The sequence below is a fragment of the Pyrus communis genome, chromosome 15 (genome assembly GCF_963583255.1).
Source record: "Pyrus communis chromosome 15, drPyrComm1.1, whole genome shotgun sequence".
Lineage (NCBI taxonomy): Eukaryota > Viridiplantae > Streptophyta > Magnoliopsida > Rosales > Rosaceae > Pyrus > Pyrus communis.
In genome coordinates, this window is record NC_084817.1 from 21,731,221 (window position 1) to 21,753,338 (window position 22,118).

Sequence of the window (22,118 nt, forward strand, 5' to 3'; positions counted from 1 at the left end):
GTTCATGGCAATTGCATTCGTCACTGGCACATATCCAGTTTTACAACATTCATTAGCCTTTGTCAATGCCATTTGTGTCACTGGCTGCCTTTTTTTATTTCCGCTAGTAGTCAGATGTTTCATAGTGAATAGTCTGGATATATAGGTGGATTACCAAGACACTACAAGATATGTCTCTGTAGTACAAAAATTTCAAATAACATGAAAAAAAAAAAAAAAATTCATATGCATTAACATTGAAAATTTGGAGAAATTTTAATCAATTTCTTTGTTAAACCCCAGAAACGATCTGGAGTCTGCGAGAAAATTTTCAGAATTTGATAATAAAATTTATAATATAGGTCGAAGATAACCTCAAAAAGTTATTGATTTACTCCTAACAAACCTAGCTAGAATAATCAAAATAAACAGAAACCTGAAATCTCTCAAATCTTGAAATGAAAGTTTGACCTAGAAACTGACATCGCAAAACTTGCAAAATAAAAATGAATAAGTCAGTGTTTTTTTTCTTTTTGCTTTGTTGCGCTGCTAGATGGGACATAATGTTGGGCGATCAAAAAACAAAATGTGCAAAAAATGACGGCTGCAGATATGAGAATGCGTTTCATTGGATGTGTGAGCACGTAAGGAAATATAGGATATTTAAGAACAATTATATCTAAGTTAAAATGTGAGTGACCGTAATTGAAGATAAAATGAAAGAAATTCGGTTAAGATAGTTTGGACACATGAATCAAAGACCTACAGATGCACCAGTTAGAAGATGCAACTATGAAACGGAGGTTTAGTGCAAAAGGGTAGAAGAAGATCTATAATGATTTTGAAAGAGACTGATCTCGTGGTTGAGTTATAAGTCCTCAAATAATAACTAGGCTTCCGTATGTGTAATTTTCTCTTGTATAACTTTCTCTTGTGATTTTCGTGATCTAACGAAATTCAAATTAAGAAGATCCACAGAAACTGTTGTGTCTAGGGTTTTCTATATTTTTTTTTCTTTCTTTTAATTTGGTTATTACAGCTAGGGTTTTCCTTCTAAAATGCTGAAGAACTATGTGTAAGTGTAATTATTTAACAATTTTGCAAAACAAATCCTTTACAAAGCAAAAATCATGGACAAATTGTTAGAAAATAGGAAAGATGTTTGATTTCGATAATTATATATTTCCTAAAGGGAGTAATTAATACTTAGTTTTAATCACATTACATTAGATAAGGCTGATCTGGTTGTTCCTTTATTTTCTCCAGTGTACTGCTCAGCTCACCACAACACTGTAGTTTAGACTCTACGACTAATTCAAGACCCAACAAATTAGGATCTCTAAGATACAGACAGCACACTCCACTCTATCCAAATTCTAGTATTTAAGCTCCCCCAGTGTACTTTTGACAGTAACTCTCTTTGGCAAGCTAGCTAATCAATCAACCAGACTACCACAATGACCAACCCACATCACTCAAGAAGTGCTCAAGCTGTAAGTGCATATGTTTATGATACTCATCAAAACATACACATTTTCTTTTATTTTTCGTAAATCTTTTGTACTGCAAATCACAATACACTGATTTAATGTTGCTATGAAATTCAAATCCAGGGAAGCAGCCCGGAGTTTATTAATCCGCTAGGAAGCAGCCCGGTATGTGAATGCCGATTCATCGATCTGTCTATGATGGGTGATATATACTCATTATTCAACTAGACCAATAGCTAGTTAGTTCGTTAAAGTCCCACATTGGTGGGTTCAATGAAACTCAATGGGTTTAAATAGGATTACCCTACTCTAACTAATAACGAGACATTTTGTGGTAAAACCCCACACCTGACGGATTAGACAGGTGGTTAAATTGGGAATTCTATCAGTATCGTTAGAGTAGGGCAAGCCCGGCGATCCAAAAATCTAACATAGTTTACTTTTGGGTTTCTAATTTGTATCTTGATCGCTGTTCGTGAATGAACCTAATATATATTTCTATGTATGCAATTAAAATCCAGGAAAACACTACGAATGCAACTGGAGCAGGGGCTGAAACTAGAAGTGCCCAAGAGCAATTTGACATAAATAACTGGCTGCCCATCACAGCTAAAAGGAATGCAAAATGGTGGTACTCAGCTTTCCACAATGTCACGGCTGTTGTTGGTGCAGGAATACTGGGCTTACCATATGCATTATCAGGACTTGGCTGGTAATCTCTCTCTCTCTCTCTCTCTCTCTCTCTCTCTCTCTCTCTCTCTCTCTCTATATATATATATATATATATATATATATATATAGTTAGAGTAAGAAATTTAGTTCTTGCTAATATACACCACATATATAAAACTGAATCAAATTTCTAGATACAAACGCTTGATGGAGTGTGACTAAACATAAATATCTTATGGTACGTTGATATTTATTTATTCAGGGGCCCTGGAATTGCAGCCATAATCTTGTCCTGGGTGATCACTTTCTACTCATTCTGGCAACTGATAAGACTGCATGAAATAGTTCCCGGACAGCGTTTTGATCGATACCCAGAACTAGGGCAGCATTGTTTTGGGCCAAAACTAGGGTACTGGATTATTATGCCGCAGCAGGTGACCGTGCAAGTGGCTTCATCCATTGTGTATACAGTCACTGGTGGCAAGTCATTGAAAAAATTCTTCGAACTTGTTATTCCAAGCATAGGTGATATTAAACAAACATATTTCATCCTCTTCTTCACAATTTTGCAATTAGGGATCTCCCAATCTCCCAATTTCAATTCTTTGAAGGGAATTTCTCTTCTCGCGGCATTCATGTCTTTCGGGTATATATTCCTTCCTTGTTAATTATTCATTTCCAGTTATTTCTGATGATGTGATTCTAATCTAAACCACATATTATTAGAACCCTGTTTGTCAACCAAAAACTTATGAAATTATATCTTTGTTGCATGCAGTTATGCTATGATAGCGTTTGTGACATCGACAATAATGGGTGTGGATCACCACGAGCATGTTGATCATTCATTTCGATCTCATTCGACACCAGGCAGAGTATTTGATATGTTGAGTGGATTTGGAACAATAGCGTTTGCTTTTGCAGGACACAGCGTGGCTTTAGAGATTCAAGCCACAATCCCTTCAACTCCAGAGAAACCCTCACGAATTGCCATGTGGAGAGGTGTCGTCGTCGCTTACAGCATCGTAATATTTTGCTATCTTGCAGTTGCAATCTCTGGCTTTTGGGCTTTTGGCAATACTGTAGACGATGATGTTCTCCTCTCACTCGAAAAACCTGCTTGGGTCATCGCAGTTGCCAACCTTATGGTGTTTTTCCATGTTATAGGAAGCTATCAGGTAATTAAACAACACACTATATAATTAGTAAAAGCATGCATACATTATACACCATTAAGACAGTCATGACATAATCAATTAACTAAATTAATTGCTAATGCTTCAATATATTTCAGGTATTTTCAATGCCTGTGTTTGATGTGATCGAGTCGTTTTTAGTAAATAATTTAACATTCAAACCAGGACGACAATTGCGCCTCATTGCTCGCAGTGCGTACGTACGTAAGTACTATTTTTCTACCCTTCCCCCCAATGAAACAAAATTATCATTTCTCTCTATATATATGATCTCTCTTTCTCTCTCTCTCTCTCTCTCTCTCTCTCTCTCTCTCTCTCTCTCTCTCTCTCTCTCTCTCTCACATATGTGACATCTTTTGTGTTCTGATGATGTTTGATTTTCTTGGAAATTTTTATATAGTCACAGCAGGATTCATTGCAATGTGCATTCCATTTTTTGGAGGATTGTTAGGGTTATTTGGAGGCTTAGTGTTCTCCTCGACATCATATTATGTGAGTTCATAATACAATCTCAACTAACGAAAAATAACACCACAATTATTTAACATTGTATTTATCTTGATAATTAGTATGTGTGTACGATTTAAAGTTGGTGAACTGAATTTGATGCAGATGCCTTGCATTATGTGGATTGTCACACAAAAACCAAAAAAATTTAGCAAACATTGGTGGGCATCGTGGGTATGTTCAGAAAACATTAGCTAGCTTTTCAGTGACATATGTTCATTCTTTATTTTATCAAATTGTTATTATATTTTTGTTAAGTTTTATATAATCAATACACAAAAGCTAAACTCTACATTTTTATTTTGTGCTTCGATTTCAGTTTTCGATCGTTGTAGGCGTCCTGCTGGCCATTTTTTCACCCATAGGAGGAGCACGTGAGATTATTGTACAAGCCAAAAGTTACAAAATGTTTTCTTAGTGCTCGAACGTTTTATTTCTTCTTAATTAGAATAGATCGAATAGATAGTCTGCAAGATGTGGTTTACGAGAGATTTTTAAGTGTATCGGGAAGTGGGAACATGTTCGAGTCCACTAAGTCTAATGATACAATTGGTTTAAAACTGAAAAAAAAAATTTCAGCCAATTATATTATGACACTTGGTGTACCAGATTGTGTTCTTGACACCTTAAAAATTTCTCGTGATTCACATATGGAAAAGTCCGCATTCTTTTTTTTGTTTTGTGTTTTTGCATTCTTGTTTTTGAATTTTTTGGAAAGCAAGAATGAAATGTTGGAACTCAGTTTAATTGTCAGTTAGAATTCATTAATTTATTTCCTCATATCTTGAAGCTTGATCAGCTACTGCTCTGGATTCCATTTTTTTTTTTCTTCTGAGTTTTGAGTCCATACATGTCTACTAAATCAATACTCTTCAGTGAAGTTTTGGATGGGGAAGTGCCCACGGCTTCTCCCTTAAAATATACTCTCTCCTACGTCTTATGTTATCAAATTTTTTTTTTAAAGCGAGGTTTATATACACACAACCAATCAAATTACAATCACAGATTTTTTTTCCTGGTACTGAAATACGGCTCAATACATTGCGTGTCATAATATAAGTGGAGAGGTGATTTTTTATTTTAAGTATTTCTACCTCTACTTGTATTATGACAAGTGATGTATCATATCGTGTTTTGAGTACACTGAAAAATCTCTCCACACACATAACCACTCTTGAACCACTTGATAAAATATTTAGATATTTATCCTAGCAAAATCATTTACACTAATACACTTCACATGGAATAAACCAGACCCCTAACAAATATCCTAGCTAGACATTACTCCACATATATTAACTCGATACAATAAGACGTGAATTTTGTGATTAAATACAATTTACACTCTTCAGATTTAGGGTGATTTTCAAAATGGGATGGAGACCTTCCAAAAGTCTTTATGTAGGATTGGACAAGCAGTTTGACGTTCAAATTGATGCAAGATGAAAAAGTAAAACAAAAGTTTTTTCTTTAACGTAAGCTTTCCAATGGTTAGGTTTTTTTTAGGGTCGTATTGCACCCCAATTCATTTCAAGCGCACCTACTTAAAACGAGTTTACCGTCACTTAGTTTGCAAATCCAAATCATTTCATGTAAATTGCTTTCCTGTTTCAAGAGGTCTTACTCCTATCCCATGAATTGATTAAATATCCTTCCAAGTGCACAAGATGTGATAAACTTGAACAAGGATAACGGGCATTTGGGGCAATTGACTAAAATGGTAAAAAAACTAAATCTTGATTGTCAAACTAATTAGACGCTCTTAACCCATCATATCACCCTTACACTCATCATTTTTCTGAAATATTGTTTTTGAAATTGGTTAGTTCAACACTTGGACATAAGATTCATTAGAACAATCAATTTTATTTCATTTTTAGTGGTATTTATGCAAAGTTTTCTAATAAAAATTAGAAAATTATCTATAAAAATGAAGTGAAATAAAACAAAGAAAAACTAATGAAAATGGCTTCAAAACTTTGAGTTTTAATCAAAATGATAAAAAGATATTATAAGTGAATAGTAACAGGAGTGACTTTTTAGAGTAAAAATGTCATTTTCGTTAAAAATGAACAGTAACGGAAGTGTTTTGTTAAAACTCCCATAAAACAATCGCCCAATATTCTGATTGACCGAACCCCACATTTTGGCCGTACAACTTTCTCCTCTCAGTCGACCTTCATTTGCTTAGAAAACGTGAGCACATAGAGAGATCAATCCTCACTTCCAAATTGCTTCTGGATGTCCTGAAAAGATACAGTTGCTGACCCCCTCCTCTTTGCCCTCTGCTGAGATGGATGGTCCCTCCATCCTGTCATATATATCACCTGCAAATCCAACAACACACAGACGCATTCGTCCGATAAGAGCAGAGTTTCTGGATCAGCTTGTTACACACGTGCACAAATACAGATATGATAGTGATCAAATCAAGTGTGGGACTAAGATCTCCAAATAACTTCAGTGGTACAGTTTAAGAGACGAGTCCATGGCACAGACAACATACGAGAGGAAAACAAAACTGCGTTAGAATAGGTTGCGTACACATCCTAGACCATAGCAGCTTGAACACTCTCAGTTAACAAGACTAAAACAAATCAAAAGACAAGCAAGGGTGGATGGACAGAGGCTGGTTAATCGAACAACTTAAGTTTATCTCTGTGTTCATTATCCTAAATGTTTTCGAATGGTACATTTAGAAAAATTAGCATTGTCCAATCCACGTCCCTTTGGACAATTTTAGATCTCAGATAAGCATACAAGTAACATGAAAAATTAGATGACGGATTCCAGCGGAACCACCAATTTCAGTCATTTATAAAAGGAAACTTTTACTTTCAATTTGTTAAGTATTGAAAAACCATTCAATACAGCGTATAATATGTGAATTACATTTTTCGTATTGTAGTTTCATGTAGCATGTGAAAGTGTTCTCTCGCCACATTTTATATTATTAGACTACAAATTCAAACAACACAACAACAAAGAATCCAGTTGTTCAATTGTTTCGGTTAATAGTCTCGTAAGCAACATATGGTAGGAGATAACAACATTTTCTAATATATATACACACGCACAGACAGAAACTCTCTGATCAACATTAATGTCCAGATTTGGTCCCAGTGTGCATTTGCTCACCCGGCTCCCTTGGCCGGACAACCTGCTTGTTATATTTCATAATGCTAGTAGCACTTCTATGACAGGCACCATTTTCATCAGTTTATTTAGATTCTTATCCCATCCTCGACGGGGTTGCTTCTTTTAAGGTGTAGAAAAACCCTACATGCTTAAATTTTAGGTCTTAATGCACGAGTGTTAAGACCTAAAATCTAAGCAAGAAACCTATGCCATTTGACTAAGAAGAAAAAAAAAATTATACTGCCAGTCAACCAGAAAAGGGAGACGGGCATCTGGTGTCAGCAACTCGGCATATGCACGAAAAACCAGACCATCCAGAATGTCCACACCGGCCCTTATCCTTTTGTTCTTCCCAGTTACGACGGTTATTTCATTATCTATTTTTCAAGCCATCACTTGTAAGGGAGTTTATCATGTGCTCACCTGGAAGGTTGCTGGGATGGTGCCATCCTCTGCTGCAAACATTGAATCATAAATTGCTGCGGTGGCCACGGCCGTTTCTCTCTTTAAAATCTGGTTTGAATTATAAGCATATCACACCTATCAATCCAAAAGTAAATATATCTTACAATGATAATGTAAAGAAACAAAGTTGTTTATCCCAAAAGTAAATATATCTTACAGTGTTCCTTTGTAGCAGAGCATTGGTTTCACCCATTGCACGCAAATGTTCTATGAGATCCAGAGCTACACCGAATGGAGAGAAAAATAAATAATGACTAAGACTTAGGATACAGGGATAACAAGAGGAAATTCATTAATATAAAATATTGCAAAATAAAGATACTTCGGTTCAAAAAAGAATAAAGTTTGTAGAACTGAGGACTTTAAATTCAATGCTACCCAAATCAGTCAGATTTTTGGCATACAAGGCCCCACGCCCTTTCCTGCCCAACCTAAAAAAAACTAGGAATTTAAAAACAAACAGAAAAATGAGCTGAAAAACTAGGGCCTGCCATAGCCATATACAAATAGTACCATGAAACAGGCCCCCGAAGTTGAAGGATCAATGAACTGTTTTAGATGTAGACCCTCTTTGAAATATATAAATTTCATATACAAAGTGGGTTATAATATGTCATATAGGCCCTTTTTACATGAGTGTGTATATTAGAGCTATATTGTCAATCTCTACATAGGGCACCATAAATCTAAGAATCAAACAGCACAAGTATACTAACACCAGTTACCACTTCTTCTAGATGGCATCAAGTGGCCTTTCTGTCTTCCATGTGCAATGCACCATTTCATTGTAAAGGACTTTGTGCCCATAATTATTTTTTCACCCATGCGATAACATGCAATTAAGCTTAAATAAACACCATATAAACCTAAAATTGAACGAACAAACATATTAACTGAGACATGGAACATTGAAGGAGCGAACATATTAACTGAGACATGGAACGTCCAAGAAGCATTAGCCATAAAGTCTCACCACTTGGATATCTTACTACAAATTCGTCCACATCAACACCTGGAAGGGTAAAGCCTGCCCTGGTCAAAAGATTGCCTGCATCCCGCACCTAAGCAAGGAAAATGTGTGGAAGGGTTTACAAGCCGATTTTTAACCACACAATAATATAATTTTACAGAAAACCTAAAATAACAGAGCATGGAAACAAAAACAATGTGGGCTTTTGTATTCTCAATGTCCCCCCCCCCCCCCTCTCTCCAAATGTTTGGCATGAGCGTGACAGGAGTCTAAAAAGCAGATCAATTATATTTGGTAACGAGAGGCACGTGTAGCCATTGTGCCAAAAGGTGATATTTGTGGACAAATGAAAGCAATTATGCAACAAATTACATACTTGCGCCAAAGGTGAAATTCGTGGACTGATGCCTCCTTCACGCTCCATTTGTGCCACGGTGCACGCTATTCTCAGCTCTCTAGTAACAAAGAGGATAAGTCAATCATCAACAAATTAAAAAATTAAATTACTTTTCAAGTTTCAATGTAACTGACAAGTCAACAAAGAATAAACAACCTTAAGGTTTCTCCACCCAGAATTGCTGCTAAAAATAGACCATCTGGCTTCAATGCCAATCTGCACTGTCAAATATAAACATTTGTCTTAGATATTTTCATGCAGTTACATTCTGAACTCTATGATGATGATGATGACGATGACGATGACAATAATGATAACATTCTGGATTATATAACACAGATAAATGAATAGAGAAAAAAAAATTAAGGGTACACACATGAACATCACCAATAAATTTGTGTGAATTAACTGCATAAGAGCAACAGCAATCATGTTTCATCATCAACCAACAAAACTACAAGGTTACAAGCAGAATATCTCCCCTTAAAAGTAACTGATATAACTTTTCAATAAGGTGTTAACAATTACAAAAGAGTTTTTGCACATGTTTTTATAAGCTAAGTATTTGATATACTGAAAAATACTGTTTCATTCAAATCGTGCAGATTTTTTTTCTCATGTCTCGGTCAATGAACGAGTATGTCTCATAAATTCGTATTTTCTCAGCAAATGAAAGCTTATGTAGTTCTACTTTGAAAGTTGCAAAGTTCTGAATTTGATTTTTCAATATGATTTAGGAATTTGACTAAAAGCTATTAAATCTTTTGTAAAGTAAAAGAAAAAAGTATAATTTTCTAACAGCTTAAATTTAAAATCATCTATATAGTTTTGAAGGTACATATATGAAATGAAGAGCCATAACATAAATAAGCATTTTTCAGAGCACAGTGTGTGTGTGTGTGTGTATATATATATATAAAACATGCAGTTTTTAACAAGTGTTTTGTTATATTCTCTTCCATGAATTCTTTGCATCACCCTCACATGAGTTATAACAGATCCAAATACCAAAACTAACATTGAACTTGAATGTTCAGGCACACAACAATGAAAGGGTAAAAAAACCTGTATCATGGCTCCTGGAAGATCATTTGTCCAGTGAAGTCCCAAGCAGCTTAATACCAGATCCACAGAACTTCACACATAAAATTAGAGGATATTTTATCAAAATTAAAAATCCCTCAAGATAGAACATAACCAAAACCAAGAAATTAAATGTAGAGAGATACTTTTCCTTAACAGGCAAAAACTCTTCGTCACCAACCATAAAGGATGTTTCAATGTTTTCAGTGTGTAACTCACGCTCAGCATTTCTACACAGTTCTACCATGTCAGATGATACAGACATCATAATGAGCTTTTCAATGGCACCTAGCATTGGTGAAAACAAAGATGAAAACAAAAACCAAAAAAGATAAGTTAGATTTTACTTGAGGAATCACATTATGCCACCATATATTTATCCCTGCTTTTGCCTTAGTCAGCTTATCTTGGAAACTACTAGTGTGATTGGGTTGTTTTGTTCCCACTTGTCCACTTGTGTCACACACGCACACACACAGAGACCATTTCTGTTAAGGCTCTACTTATGGATGCTACTGTGATACATGGTAGGAAATTGGTGATTGGTGAGTGGTACCAATTCAATAACAATCATACCGTTATTTCTTATTAAACATCACTGGGGAAGCTAAGTTAGACAATCACCAGCACAAAACACAGATTCGAGACTACATAGAACCTTATTGTGGAAAATGTAGAACATGGAACAACCGGGACCTCTCTGGCAACACAGAATCTTTTCACTCACTTCCTGAATAGCATCATTTGTAATAAGATAATTTTCATCAATAAGGCTTGAAATAGCCATTTAATCTCATTAACTATGAAAATTACACATCGGACAATATGTTAAAGCTAATAGAAAGCCTAAAGGAGAAAGGCATTACAAAACTAATTTCTTACCACGACCACGTAACAAGCGCCTGACAGCTTCCAATTGACCTCCTAAACATAATGCCGCTGGAAATGTTTTCTTGCAGTCCTTCAATATGATACACATGGAAATTTATACACAAAAGGGAAGAAAATACTAGCAGTGTAAATGCAATGACATAATAGGGTTCTAACATTTTGCATAAGCCCAAACATTTCAATGGAAGTTATCATTTCTCTTATAACAAATACATATTCTTAAGTACAAAGTGAAATATTTTTCTTTGAATATTGAGCACCATAGACAGAAACATAAAAAAGCCTTCCAGAAAGATGTACACAGGGACTTTCGAAAGCACAGAGGCACTCACGGAAATGGCATTTTACAAATCACCAGAGTCCTATGAAAACCACAGAGAACAGCATGATGAGGTATCGGCTCATCGGCTATAGAACAGCTCAAGCCTCAAGATATGCAATGTCATACAGATGCCGAACTAAATAAATCGTCATGAGCAGTGTTCTTACCATCAGAAATAGATTTAAACAGTGATGAAGCCAACAAATTATAGTAGCAAAATTCTCTGTTCTGATCATAATTCATTCCTTAAGTAGAACAAATAGATTTAAACATAAAAAGTTAAAGTAAATTAAAAAGGAAACTGGGTTTTTACCTCCAAACGATCTAATAGATTCTCAGCCACAGTATCAACAAAAGAATCCTTGGAACGCATCAACCAAGCAGCTCGATCAAGCTGCACACAAACAACAATAACAAATAACAATTATTATTATTATTATTTTCATTTCTGAGAGAGAAAAAAAAAATGAACTTTCATTAATCCAATAATTTATCAGAATGCCCATCTCTCAACCCAATTGGAAATTGCTAAAGTTAGATGCTTTTACTGAAATTTGTGGGAAAAAAAGAGAGGAAATTAGAACCTGTTTGCGTCTGAAGTGGCGATCGAAGACCTTGATCCTGGAGCTTTGAACCCCATCAATGTTGGCGTCGGTACAGAGAGCATTTGAGAAGAAGAAGAGTGAGTGCGGAGCTTCTCTTCTTGTCCTCCATAGCGAGCTCCTCCGGTACAAGCCTCTCATTTTTTGCTCTCCACTCCACCTTTTTGTTTTTCTCACATGCAACGTCCGTTTTTTTATCACCGAAGTGCATCGAAAATTTAGGATGCATTCATTTGGGATTTGAAGGGTTTTTAATTTTTTTAATAATTTGAGAGGTATTTAATAAGAAGTTTAAGTGATTTTTTAAAATTTTACGTATATTCAATTAGTATTTTAAAATAAATTATTAAAATTTTTAGGAATTTAAGTGTATTTAATTAGAATTTTTAAAAAATTTATAACATTTTAAGTATATTCAATTAAAATTTAATTTTAAAAAATTGAGGAATTAGAAACAAAATTTAAATAAAATAAAAAAACATGAAATTAGAACACTCATATTTAGTTTGGACAAAGCGCGCGATAAAGGGAAAGCCCATCCCCTCCGACGCCGCAGAACCCCTTACTTCTGCTCCGTCTTTTATTTCGAACGCTTAGGAGGACACCACTAATTGTTCTCTTTGCTGTGCTCCATTGAAGTTGCAGGCCTCTGATTTTTTAGGGTTGTGCTCTGAAATGGTAGCCGACAAAATTATGGAGGAACTGAAAGTAGTCTCAAATGCTTGACTTGGCTGAAACCGAGCGGAACAGGAGCTGAATGCAGTGTAAGTGTTTACTCAGAGCTCACTGATGATTTCTTTTGATTCCTTTTGATTTGATGGTGTTAGTTTTTTACTGGGTCACTGAAGTTGGGGCCTTTTTTTTTGGTAATTTAGTCTTGCAACTGTGTGTTCGTAGGGTTTTGGAGAAGCCCAATTTGGTTTAAAATTTTGGGGTTTCTTCCCCTTCATCATGTCAATTTGTAGTTCTGGGCACCCTTACGGTGTCGATGTAACGATTTCTCTCATTATTTGGGGAAGAATTATAAGCAATATTTCATGGATGCTGTGCTATTGAGAGTACTAATTTTTAATATTCGTGGTTAAAGTTTGATTTATGTTCCACATTTTCAGGGAATTATTGTGAACTTTATTAGCATCGTATCGATTGTTACAACCCTGCAGAATGGGCATTGATTCTGGAACTCCTAATTCACAAGTAGCATGTCAACACAAGAAACGAAGGGTCTCTCGGGATGCTGGCATTTCTTTGTCTGAGACTTTTAGTTACCTTGAAGGATCCTTAACCTATTTACCAACTTTAGAAGCAGCTGATTACTTTACGCATCCCTCTTTGAAGGATTTGGCTGCTCGAGAATACGCAGATCCTGGTTTTTGTAGCCGAGTGTTGGACTTCACAGTTGGGAGACTTGGTTATGGATCTGTCAAGTATCTTGGGAAGACTGATATTAGGTGTTTGAAGTTAGATAATATTGTCAAGTTCCACAGACATGAGGTAATCGTGTATGAAGATGAAGCTGTCAAGCCTTTGGTTGGCCAAGGCCTTAACAAGCCTGCTGAAGTAACCTTGGTGCTACAAACAAGACCGTCAAATATTGACAAGAGACAGAAATATAATATTGTGAAAAAGTTGAGGAAGAGTGTGGAGGGACAAGGAGCTCGCTTTATTTCATTTAATCCAGAAAGCGGGGAATGGAAATTCTTTGTTCACCATTTCAGCAGATTTGGGTTGAATGAAGATGATGAAGAAGACATCATGATGGAAGATACTGCTTCAGCTCAAGATTTTGTGGAAATGAACAATGGTGATATTTCTGATGTTGATGAAGAAAACCAAATAGATCCCACTGGAGTTGTGCTTTCACATTCTCTTCCTGCTCATCTTGGGCTTGACCCAGTAAAGATGAAAGAAATGAGAATGTTGATGTTTCATGATGAGGAAGCGGAGGCTGAGGATTTGAATCATATCCCTGCACATTATAATCCATCCTTTGCTTCTCAGAGGATGAGTCAGAGATCTACTCCACCAGCTGTGCGAAAAACCCCGCTGGCATTACTTGAGTACAAGCATGGTAGTTTTGACTCAAATTCTCCTGGAGCCATTCTAATGGCCCAGGAAAATAAGGCCATGCCCCTTAAGACATTGAAAGAAGGTTTTCAGCTTGATCTCAAGCATGAAACACCAGTAACCAGAAAACATTCCCACAACATAGTTGATGCAGGTCTATTTATGGGTAGGTCATTTCGAGTAGGATGGGGCCCAAATGGAATCCTTGTGCATGCTGGAACACCAGTAGGGAGTAACGGTTCTCCAAAGATGCTGTCATCCATAATCAATATAGAGAAGGTTGCTATTGACAGTGTTGTTCGAGATGAAAACAACAAAGTTAGGGAGGAACTTGTTGACATGGCTATTGATTCTCCGTTAGATCTTCACAAGAGAATATCTCATCAGACAAAGGAGATTGAATTTGGACCATTCAACCTGAGGTTTCAAAAGCTTGTCTCCAACCGCTTGATGCTTACACAGATTTGCAGGAGCTATGTAGATATTATTGAGAAGCAGCTGGAAGTCCCCGGCCTATCTTCATCTTCTCGTTTGGTTTTGACACACCAAATAATGATTTGGGAATTGATTAAAATTCTCTTTTCTGATAGGGAAAATGGTGGAAGATCAAAATCCATGGGTGCTGATAGTGAGGAAGAAATGGTGCAGGATGTGAAGGAGGCTTCTCAACAAGTCGACCTGGAAGCTTTACCTCTTATTCGGAGGGCAGAGTTTAGCTGTTGGTTGCAAGAGAATGTTTCCCATCGAGTACAAGAAAAGATAAGCTCCTTGAATGAGTCCAGCTATCTGGAATATATATTATTACTTTTGAGTGGGCGTCAGCTGGATGCTGCTGTGGAAATTGCTGCTTCTCAGGGAGATGTAAGATTGGCTTGTTTGTTGAGTCAGGCCGGTGGGTCCATAGTCAATCGTACTGATGTTGCTCAACAACTTGATCGTTGGAGGATCAATGGGCTCGATTTCAACTTCATTGAGAAAGACAGGATAAGGCTTTATGAGTTGCTTGCTGGTAATATCCATGGTGCTTTTCACGATGTTAACATTGATTGGAAAAGGTTTCTAGGGTTGTTGATGTGGTATCAATTAGAACCTAGCACTTCATTACCCACAATATTTCGCACTTATCAACATCTTCTTGATGATTGTAAGGCTCCATACCCTGTTCCTGTCTACATTGATGAAGGACTGGTAGAAGAGGCTGAGGATTCAAATTCGGTGAAACGTTATGACCTATCGTATTATCTGATGCTGCTTCATGCCAGTGAAGAAAGTGAAGTTGGCCTTCTGAAGTCCATGTTTAGTGCCTTCTCGTCAACACATGATCCACTTGATTACCATATGATCTGGCATCAGTGTGCAGTGTTGGAATCAGTTGGGGCTATCAGTTCTAAGGAACTTCATGTTCTTGACATGGGATTTGTTTCCCAGCTGTTGTGTCTTGGGCAATGCCATTGGGCGATCTATGTGGTCCTGCACATGCCCCATTCTGAAGATTTTCCATATCTTCATTCTAATCTTATTCGGGAAATCTTGTTCCAATACTGTGAATCCTGGAGTTCACAAGAATCACAACGCCAAGCCATTGAGGACTTGGGTATTCCTAAGGCATGGCTTCATGAGGCTATGGTATGTCATATTTTCTCATTTTACTGATACACTATATAGTTGTATGACCAAAATTTATTATGATGCCCTCTATATTATCATACTTGGAACATAAATGATGTTTACCAATAAACAATGACCTTAGTAGCTTATTGACAATGACTAACCATATATTCAGTTTGAAACCCTATTCTATTTCGAAATGGTTTGTTATTCCTTGTACTTGAAAACTCCTATTTTTTTCATTGTCTTTTTTGTCTTATTTGAAATTTTATAAGGATCCATTTGGATGCAAGAGTTTAAAAGTATTAATTCTCTTATGGCCATGATATTTGCATATAAATTTGATCATGTCAAAAAGTGTGGGATTGCAAACAATCCTTTTCTCTTGAATATTTCAAAACCATTTTTTTTTGTTAAATAAGTAAATGCATATATGAACTTTACTAACAATCAGAAATTAATATTTCTGAACTTCTACCAAGAAATTCAAATAAAAAAAAAATAAATCTAAATTCCTCTTTTAATTTCATCCATCCAAATAGACCCTAAATTTACAAACCAAAAAAATATGAGACAAGATTTTGAAATGCCCTGCTTCAGCCTTTCTTTGAGAAGAAATCTATTGGCTACCAGTCTGCTGTTATTGACTTTTAGTTTCTTTATGATTCACCAGGCATGTAACAGAGTAAGACAAACACGCGGTTATTCTGTTTGGGGATACTGTTTATCTAAGCATCCCCTTTTCTACTTCTATACACTAGGTAATGCTCAAGAAATCATACAACACAAATCATACAAGTGTTCTGAATTGCTGATAGAGGCTGTAGGAGGTCTGTCCTTTATCATGGCACAAATTCTAAATTAAAAATCGTAGGGTGCTCTAAATTTCTGACAGAGGCAATAAAATGATCACTGTCATAATTACAATGCATACAAGGTTAGACATTCTCAATTTCCAGTTTCTGAATCCAAGGGTTTGGAGTTCCCTATGTTCATTCTCATCAGAAGATCACTATATAAGTTTCTAACCAAAAATTTGATGTGCGCTGAGTTCAAATCTTATGGACAGCAGTTGGTAAATACTAATAAATAAATAAATAAATAAATAAAAATAAAAACCCAAAAAATTTGATGTCTGGTGTTTTCCTTTAATTTGTCTGTGGTTGGTTGCTTATCTGAAAGTCTTGGAAATGGAATTGGAATTCAGTCTTCCGACTTAATTATTCTGCTGTTTGAATGATTTTATTTTTCCTGGATTGCAGGCTGTTTATTTCAATTACTATGGGGAACTTGCGAAGGCTCTTGAACACTTTCTTGAATGTGCAAATTGGCAGAGAGCGCATACTATTTTCGTAACTTCTGTTGCTCACAAATTATTCTTGTCTGGTATGATTTAATAACTTCTATTTCCATTTAGTTTCATTATGTGTTTCTTAAGTTTCAGGATGTACTCTAGTAGGATCCCTGATGAGGAATCTGTCATAGCAAAGAATACTTTTCATTCTGTTGTTAAGTGTATGTATATAGTAGAACAATTATCTCTGCAACCTTTTGGATTTATAAGCAGGTAGTTGATTGGTTTAGAGACAATGTACTTTTAACTGATTTTGTTTCCAAAATTTAAATTTGGGCCTCGATTTTGCTTTAGTTAATATGGATATGTAATTTTCTTTTTCCTTTCTGAATGCAGTCGAACACTCAGAAATATGGAGGCTTGCAACTTCCATGGAGGACCACAAATCAGAAATTGAAAATTGGGACCATGGAGCTGGGATTTATATTTCATTCTATTCAATTAGAAGTTCATTGCAGGAAGTGAACGATACCATGAATGAATTGGTATGACGGCTTATCCTACATGATAAGATTCTAAATGTTATGTAGATCTGCGTGATAGTCAACCCTGCATTATGGTAGTACTGATTGCATTGTTTCAAGCACCAAAGCTTGGTTTTTCCCTATTTCGACATTTCACTTTCTCATAATTCAGCGGCTTGAACAAGATATGTCGTACAGTTATACTGAAGTTTGACCGATATACTTGGTTAAGGTTTTTCACATTTGATTGACCAAAAAAGGTTTTTTGCATTTCGCTCAGAATCAGAAAATAAAGTAAAAGCATCCTAAAATGAAAATATTGCATATATCTAAAGTGAGAGAAATGTTATCCATGCCTTGATAGCTTAGGACTTTAGCATGGATATTGTGCTAGTTACTGATGCACTTCTGGATCTTCTGTTGCACTTATCTTGGTAGTAGGAAGCTAACAAGATAAGCATGAGGTAGGATTAGGAAATAGCTTAAAGACGATATATAGCCCCATTGTTGTGACTTGTGACGGCAGAAGAAGAACGTTTTTATTGCTAAATCTTTCTGTAATTGAAAAAATGCAACAGGATGTTTATCATGTCAGAAAGCAGAAGTTCTGCTTTCTTTTCTCAATGAATGCTCAGCACCGTGTTATGTTTGCTGCAGGATTCACTTGAAAGCAGAAATTCTGCTTGTAGGGAATTTCTTGGTCGGTTAAACCAGTCTTTGGCTGTTTGGGGTGTCAGGTTACCAATTGACGTGAGGTACGTTCAACAACCCTTGACTGAGCTTTTGCATGGATTGAGGCAAAATTGTGTGGTTTTATTAAGCCAACTCATGCTTGTTAGTACTCTGATATTTTTAATTTTTGTTCGTAGCTAGCTCTACGGTTATCTTGAGATTTACATATTTACCAAACAGGGTAGTGTATTCGAAGATGGCGGACGAGATATGCGGCTTGCTTTTATCCGACATTGGCGAGGGACCAACACGAGATGTTCAGTTAAGTTGCTTTGACACCGTCTTTAGTGCTCCCATTCCTGAAGACAAACGCTCGAGTCATTTGCAGGAGGCAGTGTCTCTCTTTACATGTTTTCTTTCAGAGGCTACTGCGTAGGTTTTTCCCCTATTCGCATGGCATCCGAAAATTGAGCGCTTGAGTGCTTTTTCATGGCACTTGTTCGCTGAAACTGTAAAAAAGGAAGTTCGAGTTCTGGTTTATTTTTGTATTCCTCACGGGGGCCTTGTTGCAAGCGTGATTACTTTGTTATTTTTACTTCAGCAGCAGTCTTCACTCACTCTAGTTGGTGTATTCTGGATATGCAGATATCTCATTAATGTTATAGTGCAAAAGCTGCAGGAAATTTTTTTTCAAACTCATAATTTTGTATCTGTACACCAAAGTAAAAATTGTAATGTGTATTGTCTCTTCTACCTTATTATACAATTACCGTCAAGGCGAGATGCATTTAAATTTAAAAAATGGAACTTTAACGAAAAACTTCTAGTACTGTACACTTTAACGAAAAATCATATTTTTATACTAAAAAGTCAATTATGGTACTATTCATTTTATCTTTTATTTTGTTCTTATCATTAAAACTTTTCAAGTTATTTTTATTACTTTTCCTTTTAAAAAAGAGAAGTGTTATTGACACTTCAAAATTCTTATTTCATACTCCTTACAAGTGTATTTTCCTTTCCAAATATAGAAAGTTTGGAGTGTAGAATGAGATTTTTGGAGTGCTAATAACAATTCCCTTAAAAAATTATCAAATACACTCCACTATCCTCCACCCCTGCCGCCAAAGCCTTCCATCATATTTTAAGGTATGATATTTGTTTGTTACATTCTCCACTTTTTTTAATTTTAGGCCGTCTGATCAAATGAATTGATGGGGTTATGTATGTTCATTTGTTCTCGTACATGATCATGAGAGAATGAATAGATCAAGAGTAAGTAATATAAATCTAAATTGGTCTCGTACATAAACATGAGAGGAATAGATCAATAATATAATTCTTAGTAACATTGCTACTTTCTTGTTTTGTGGAATGCTTGTTGGCTCCAAAGATGGGAGAGATTTTTCAATGTACTTGGAATATGAAGCGTGATTGCTTACAAGTAACTCCTGAAAGAAAATGCCTAAATCTACCACTAGTCTTAACTGCTAGGCAAATCCCATTTCTTACGCAAGATTGAAAATATCAAAGAGCCTTAAGAACAATAATATTTCCAAGGTCTTTGTGGTTTAAATTGTTTAAAACCATGTATTTTCTTTATATCATTGAGAACAAGAAAAAGTGTACAGGAAACAAAAATAGTTTTTAACATACGCATGTACTCGCATGTGTATTATGCGTGGATTTACTAATTCTCTTAATAATGTGGTTACTCAATACTACTGTTTAATAATATTTTATTAATTTTTAAATGAGTGATCTTAAGTCTAACTTTTATAGCGTCGAGTTTGATAATAATATTATTTTCATTCTCTTAGTGTACAAATACAAATATGTTGTTACCAAAAAAAAAAGTGCAAAGAGCAACGCATTATCCAAAAAACAAATTAATACTAAATAAAGTTGAATCGAATAAATTGTAGAAAATCAATAATCAAAAGTTAACAAGGATATGTGAGACGTAAAGATGATGTGTAAATAGCACATCCATTTTCTATTATTCACACAGACGTCTAAATCTCAATCCAGAATATCACTAACTAAATTAAATGGACTAAATTTTTTTTCTTATACTCAAAACACAAATCGATAAACCATATGTTATAATAATACGTAATGTACCAACTCATATTTCGAGTACACCAAAAAAATCTCTGAATCTTACATCTATTCAATATTTGTCGCAATTAGACAAAGTTGTTATAACTACTACATTGATAATCAAAAGCATCACATCTTCCCCTATATAAAAGAAAAAAAAGTCCGAAATATATAAGCAAACAGCAGTCATCGATACACCAACCATGTTATTTCTACCAACCAAAATAGCAGTGGTGGCCCTTGCGTCTAGATTAAGCCTCCAACCCAACTTGCTTCACTTCTAAGATGAATATTTCAATTAGAGAGCAAGATAATAACTAATCATTGCCCTCTCTCTCTCTCTCTCTCTCTCTCTCTCTCTCTCTCTCTCTCTCTCTCTCTCTCTCTCTCTCTCTACTACTACGATCCGGTGATATTCCTCTTCACTTAGAAGTGAGAGGTCTTAGGTTCGAATCTCGTGAATAGCGAATTTAATACCAAATTAGGTTGCTCATTGTGTGACTTATCCGAACTTTCCCTCCCCTTAGTGTAAAAATATCAATGTACTAAAAAAAAATGCTACTCCTACTACATATTTGTATTATTTAATCTAATAGAATTAGGACTCATATGTGTTGGTGGACTCTACCTCTATTAGAAATCTATACAAATAATGACACAAATATGTGATCAATTTAGCATTACTCTTTAAAATGACGGTACATAATACATATATGACCCGGGTCCCATTCATGTTATTATATCCATGATTATCAACTCTAGAAATTTTTCTTCCCAAAAGTTATGGAATTATGAAAGAATGAAATGCTGGAAAGACTTGGAAAGTGTTTTATGAAGAAGTATTTATCAATTTCTTAATAACGTCACTTTTATGATTTAAAAAACACTCGTAAGTTTTTAGATTTAGAAAACGCTTTTAGCCTTTTGAAGAGGGGTGTAGCCAAGCTTGGTGGTCAAACTCCACTACAATGATAATAGTGTGGGGGACTTATGTTGAAAAATAGTTGGAGTGGTGATAAAAATAAAAATAAAACTCGGGAGCTTGTTTGACAGCATTTTAGTTTTTAGTTTTAAATTTTGGATGTTTAAAAATAAAAATTGTAAACTTATTTAGTATGAGGAGAGCTAGAGCCATAGTAGAAATTAGGTACCGTTGTGGCCCTTCTCATCCGGGTTTGAGCCTTCCCCACCCCTTACCCTTTAGACCTACTTCAACTGAGTAAGACTCAAATTTTATGTTTTAAACTTACCTCCTGACTTGATCCAACTCTTGGGGTAAATATGAGTTTTAACCCAAAACTTATTTATGGGGCAAATTTAGGCCCGAATTCTTCATGGGCTAGTGGGGTTGACCCACTATATATGTGTATTTTATTAAGTTTTATATTAATAAATTTATTGAATCCAACGGTTAAGATTTAATATGATCAAATCTAATAGTAAAAAAAGATCTAACGGTCCAAATTTTAAATCCAATGGCTAAAGTAATTAATTTTTTTCATGTGTTTCATATTCTTTCACAGTGTTTCACTATCACATCCTCACCCGGGACGGATCACTTCCTGGGCCTGCTCCACTACCGTAGCACGATATTGTCCGCTTTGGGCCCCGACCACGCCCTCACGGTTTTGTTTATGGAAACTCACACAAGAACTTCCCGATGGATCACCCATCCTGGGAATGCTCTCACGCGATACTCGCTTAACTTCGAAGTTCCGATGGAACTCGAAGCCAGTGAGCTCCCAAAAGGCCTCATGCTAGGTAAGGATGAGAATATACATATAAGGATCACTCCCCTGGGTGATGTAGGATGTCACAATCCACCCCCTTAGGGGCCCGACGTCCTCGTCAGCACACCACGGTCAGGGTTAGGCTCTAATACCAAATTGTCACATCCCGGCCCGGGGCGGATCACTTCCTGGGCCCGCTCCACCACCGTAGTACGATATTGTCCGCTTTGGGCCCCGACCACGCCCTCACAGTTTTGTTTTTGGGAACTCACACGAGAACTTCCCGATAGGTCACCCATCCTGGGAATGCTCTCGCGCTACTCGCTTAACTTCGAATTCCGATGGAACCCGAAGCCAGTGAGCTCCCAAAAGGTCTCGTGCTAGGTAAGGATGAGAATATACATATAA

General features: G+C 36.0%; 3 protein-coding genes across 9 annotated transcripts; 2 read left to right on the forward strand and 1 right to left on the reverse strand.

The window, feature by feature from the left end:
- Positions 1 to 1,436: 1,436 nt before the first annotated feature.
- Positions 1,437 to 4,262, forward strand: LOC137717241 (lysine histidine transporter-like 5). 2 transcript variants are annotated; one of them, XM_068456540.1, is made up of 9 exons: positions 1,437 to 1,472; positions 1,593 to 1,634; positions 1,991 to 2,181; positions 2,404 to 2,787; positions 2,920 to 3,319; positions 3,436 to 3,541; positions 3,738 to 3,829; positions 3,950 to 4,018; positions 4,164 to 4,262. In XM_068456540.1, the coding sequence occupies exons 1-9, from the start codon at positions 1,437 to 1,439 to the stop codon at positions 4,260 to 4,262; spliced, it is 1,419 nt and encodes a 472-aa protein (XP_068312641.1). The 2 variants fall into 2 exon arrangements, with proteins under 2 accessions (XP_068312641.1, XP_068312642.1); XM_068456541.1 differs by lacking the exon at positions 1,593 to 1,634.
- Positions 4,263 to 5,823: 1,561 nt separating this feature from the next.
- On the reverse strand, positions 5,824 to 11,901 carry LOC137717242 (putative methyltransferase At1g22800, mitochondrial). Of its 4 annotated transcripts, none has more exons than XR_011065765.1 (11): positions 11,695 to 11,901; positions 11,424 to 11,504; positions 10,780 to 10,858; positions 10,044 to 10,185; positions 9,880 to 9,949; positions 8,971 to 9,035; positions 8,794 to 8,872; positions 8,378 to 8,508; positions 7,605 to 7,669; positions 7,406 to 7,495; positions 5,824 to 6,171 (listed from the first exon to the last, which is right to left on the reverse strand). XR_011065765.1 is itself a non-coding variant. In XM_068456542.1 (11 exons), exons 1-11 carry the CDS (start codon positions 11,851 to 11,853, stop codon positions 6,058 to 6,060), a joined length of 1,032 nt encoding a protein of 343 aa, XP_068312643.1. In that variant the 5' UTR covers positions 11,854 to 11,901; the 3' UTR covers positions 5,832 to 6,057. The 4 variants fall into 4 exon arrangements, 3 of the variants coding, with proteins under 3 accessions (XP_068312643.1, XP_068312645.1, XP_068312644.1); XM_068456542.1 differs by having other exon boundaries at positions 5,832 to 6,171; positions 8,421 to 8,508; XM_068456544.1 differs by lacking the exon at positions 5,824 to 6,171 and having other exon boundaries at positions 7,412 to 7,522; positions 8,421 to 8,508.
- A 309-nt stretch (positions 11,902 to 12,210) lies between these two features.
- LOC137717462 (nuclear pore complex protein NUP96-like) lies at positions 12,211 to 18,612 on the forward strand. 3 transcript variants are annotated; one of them, XM_068456844.1, is made up of 6 exons: positions 12,211 to 12,476; positions 12,825 to 15,405; positions 16,650 to 16,773; positions 17,078 to 17,226; positions 17,863 to 17,960; positions 18,079 to 18,612. In XM_068456844.1, exons 2-6 carry the CDS (start codon positions 12,877 to 12,879, stop codon positions 18,311 to 18,313), a joined length of 3,135 nt encoding a protein of 1,044 aa, XP_068312945.1. In that variant the 5' UTR covers positions 12,211 to 12,476; positions 12,825 to 12,876; the 3' UTR covers positions 18,314 to 18,612. The 3 variants fall into 3 exon arrangements, with proteins under 3 accessions (XP_068312945.1, XP_068312946.1, XP_068312947.1); XM_068456845.1 differs by having other exon boundaries at positions 18,118 to 18,612; XM_068456846.1 differs by having other exon boundaries at positions 18,075 to 18,201.
- The last annotated feature ends 3,506 nt before the right edge of the window (positions 18,613 to 22,118 follow it).

What these genes read in the sequence shown, in the direction of transcription:
- LOC137717462 (XM_068456844.1), top strand. Translation starts at nt 12,877, where the DNA reads ATGGGCATTGATTCTGGAACTCCTAATTCACAAGTAGCATGTCAACAC. An exon ending in TCACAAATTATTCTTGTCTG is followed by an intron (nt 16,774 to 17,077) that starts GTATGATTTAAT and finishes TTCTGAATGCAG; the next exon opens with TCGAACACTCAGAAATATGG. An exon ending in AGGTTACCAATTGACGTGAG is followed by an intron (nt 17,961 to 18,078) that starts GTACGTTCAACA and finishes GTTCGTAGCTAG; the next exon opens with CTCTACGGTTATCTTGAGAT.
- LOC137717242 (XM_068456542.1), bottom strand. Translation starts at nt 11,853, where the DNA reads ATGAGAGGCTTGTACCGGAGGAGCTCGCTATGGAGGACAAGAAGAGAA. An exon ending in GCGCTTGTTACGTGGTCGTG is followed by an intron (nt 10,186 to 10,779) that starts GTAAGAAATTAG and finishes CACCAATGCTAG; the next exon opens with GTGCCATTGAAAAGCTCATT. An exon ending in CCATCCCAGCAACCTTCCAG is followed by an intron (nt 6,172 to 7,405) that starts GTGAGCACATGA and finishes TTGGATTTGCAG; the next exon opens with GTGATATATATGACAGGATG.
- LOC137717241 (XM_068456540.1), top strand. Translation starts at nt 1,437, where the DNA reads ATGACCAACCCACATCACTCAAGAAGTGCTCAAGCT. An exon ending in GCATTATCAGGACTTGGCTG is followed by an intron (nt 2,182 to 2,403) that starts GTAATCTCTCTC and finishes TTATTTATTCAG; the next exon opens with GGGCCCTGGAATTGCAGCCA. An exon ending in TCTCCTCGACATCATATTAT is followed by an intron (nt 3,830 to 3,949) that starts GTGAGTTCATAA and finishes AATTTGATGCAG; the next exon opens with ATGCCTTGCATTATGTGGAT.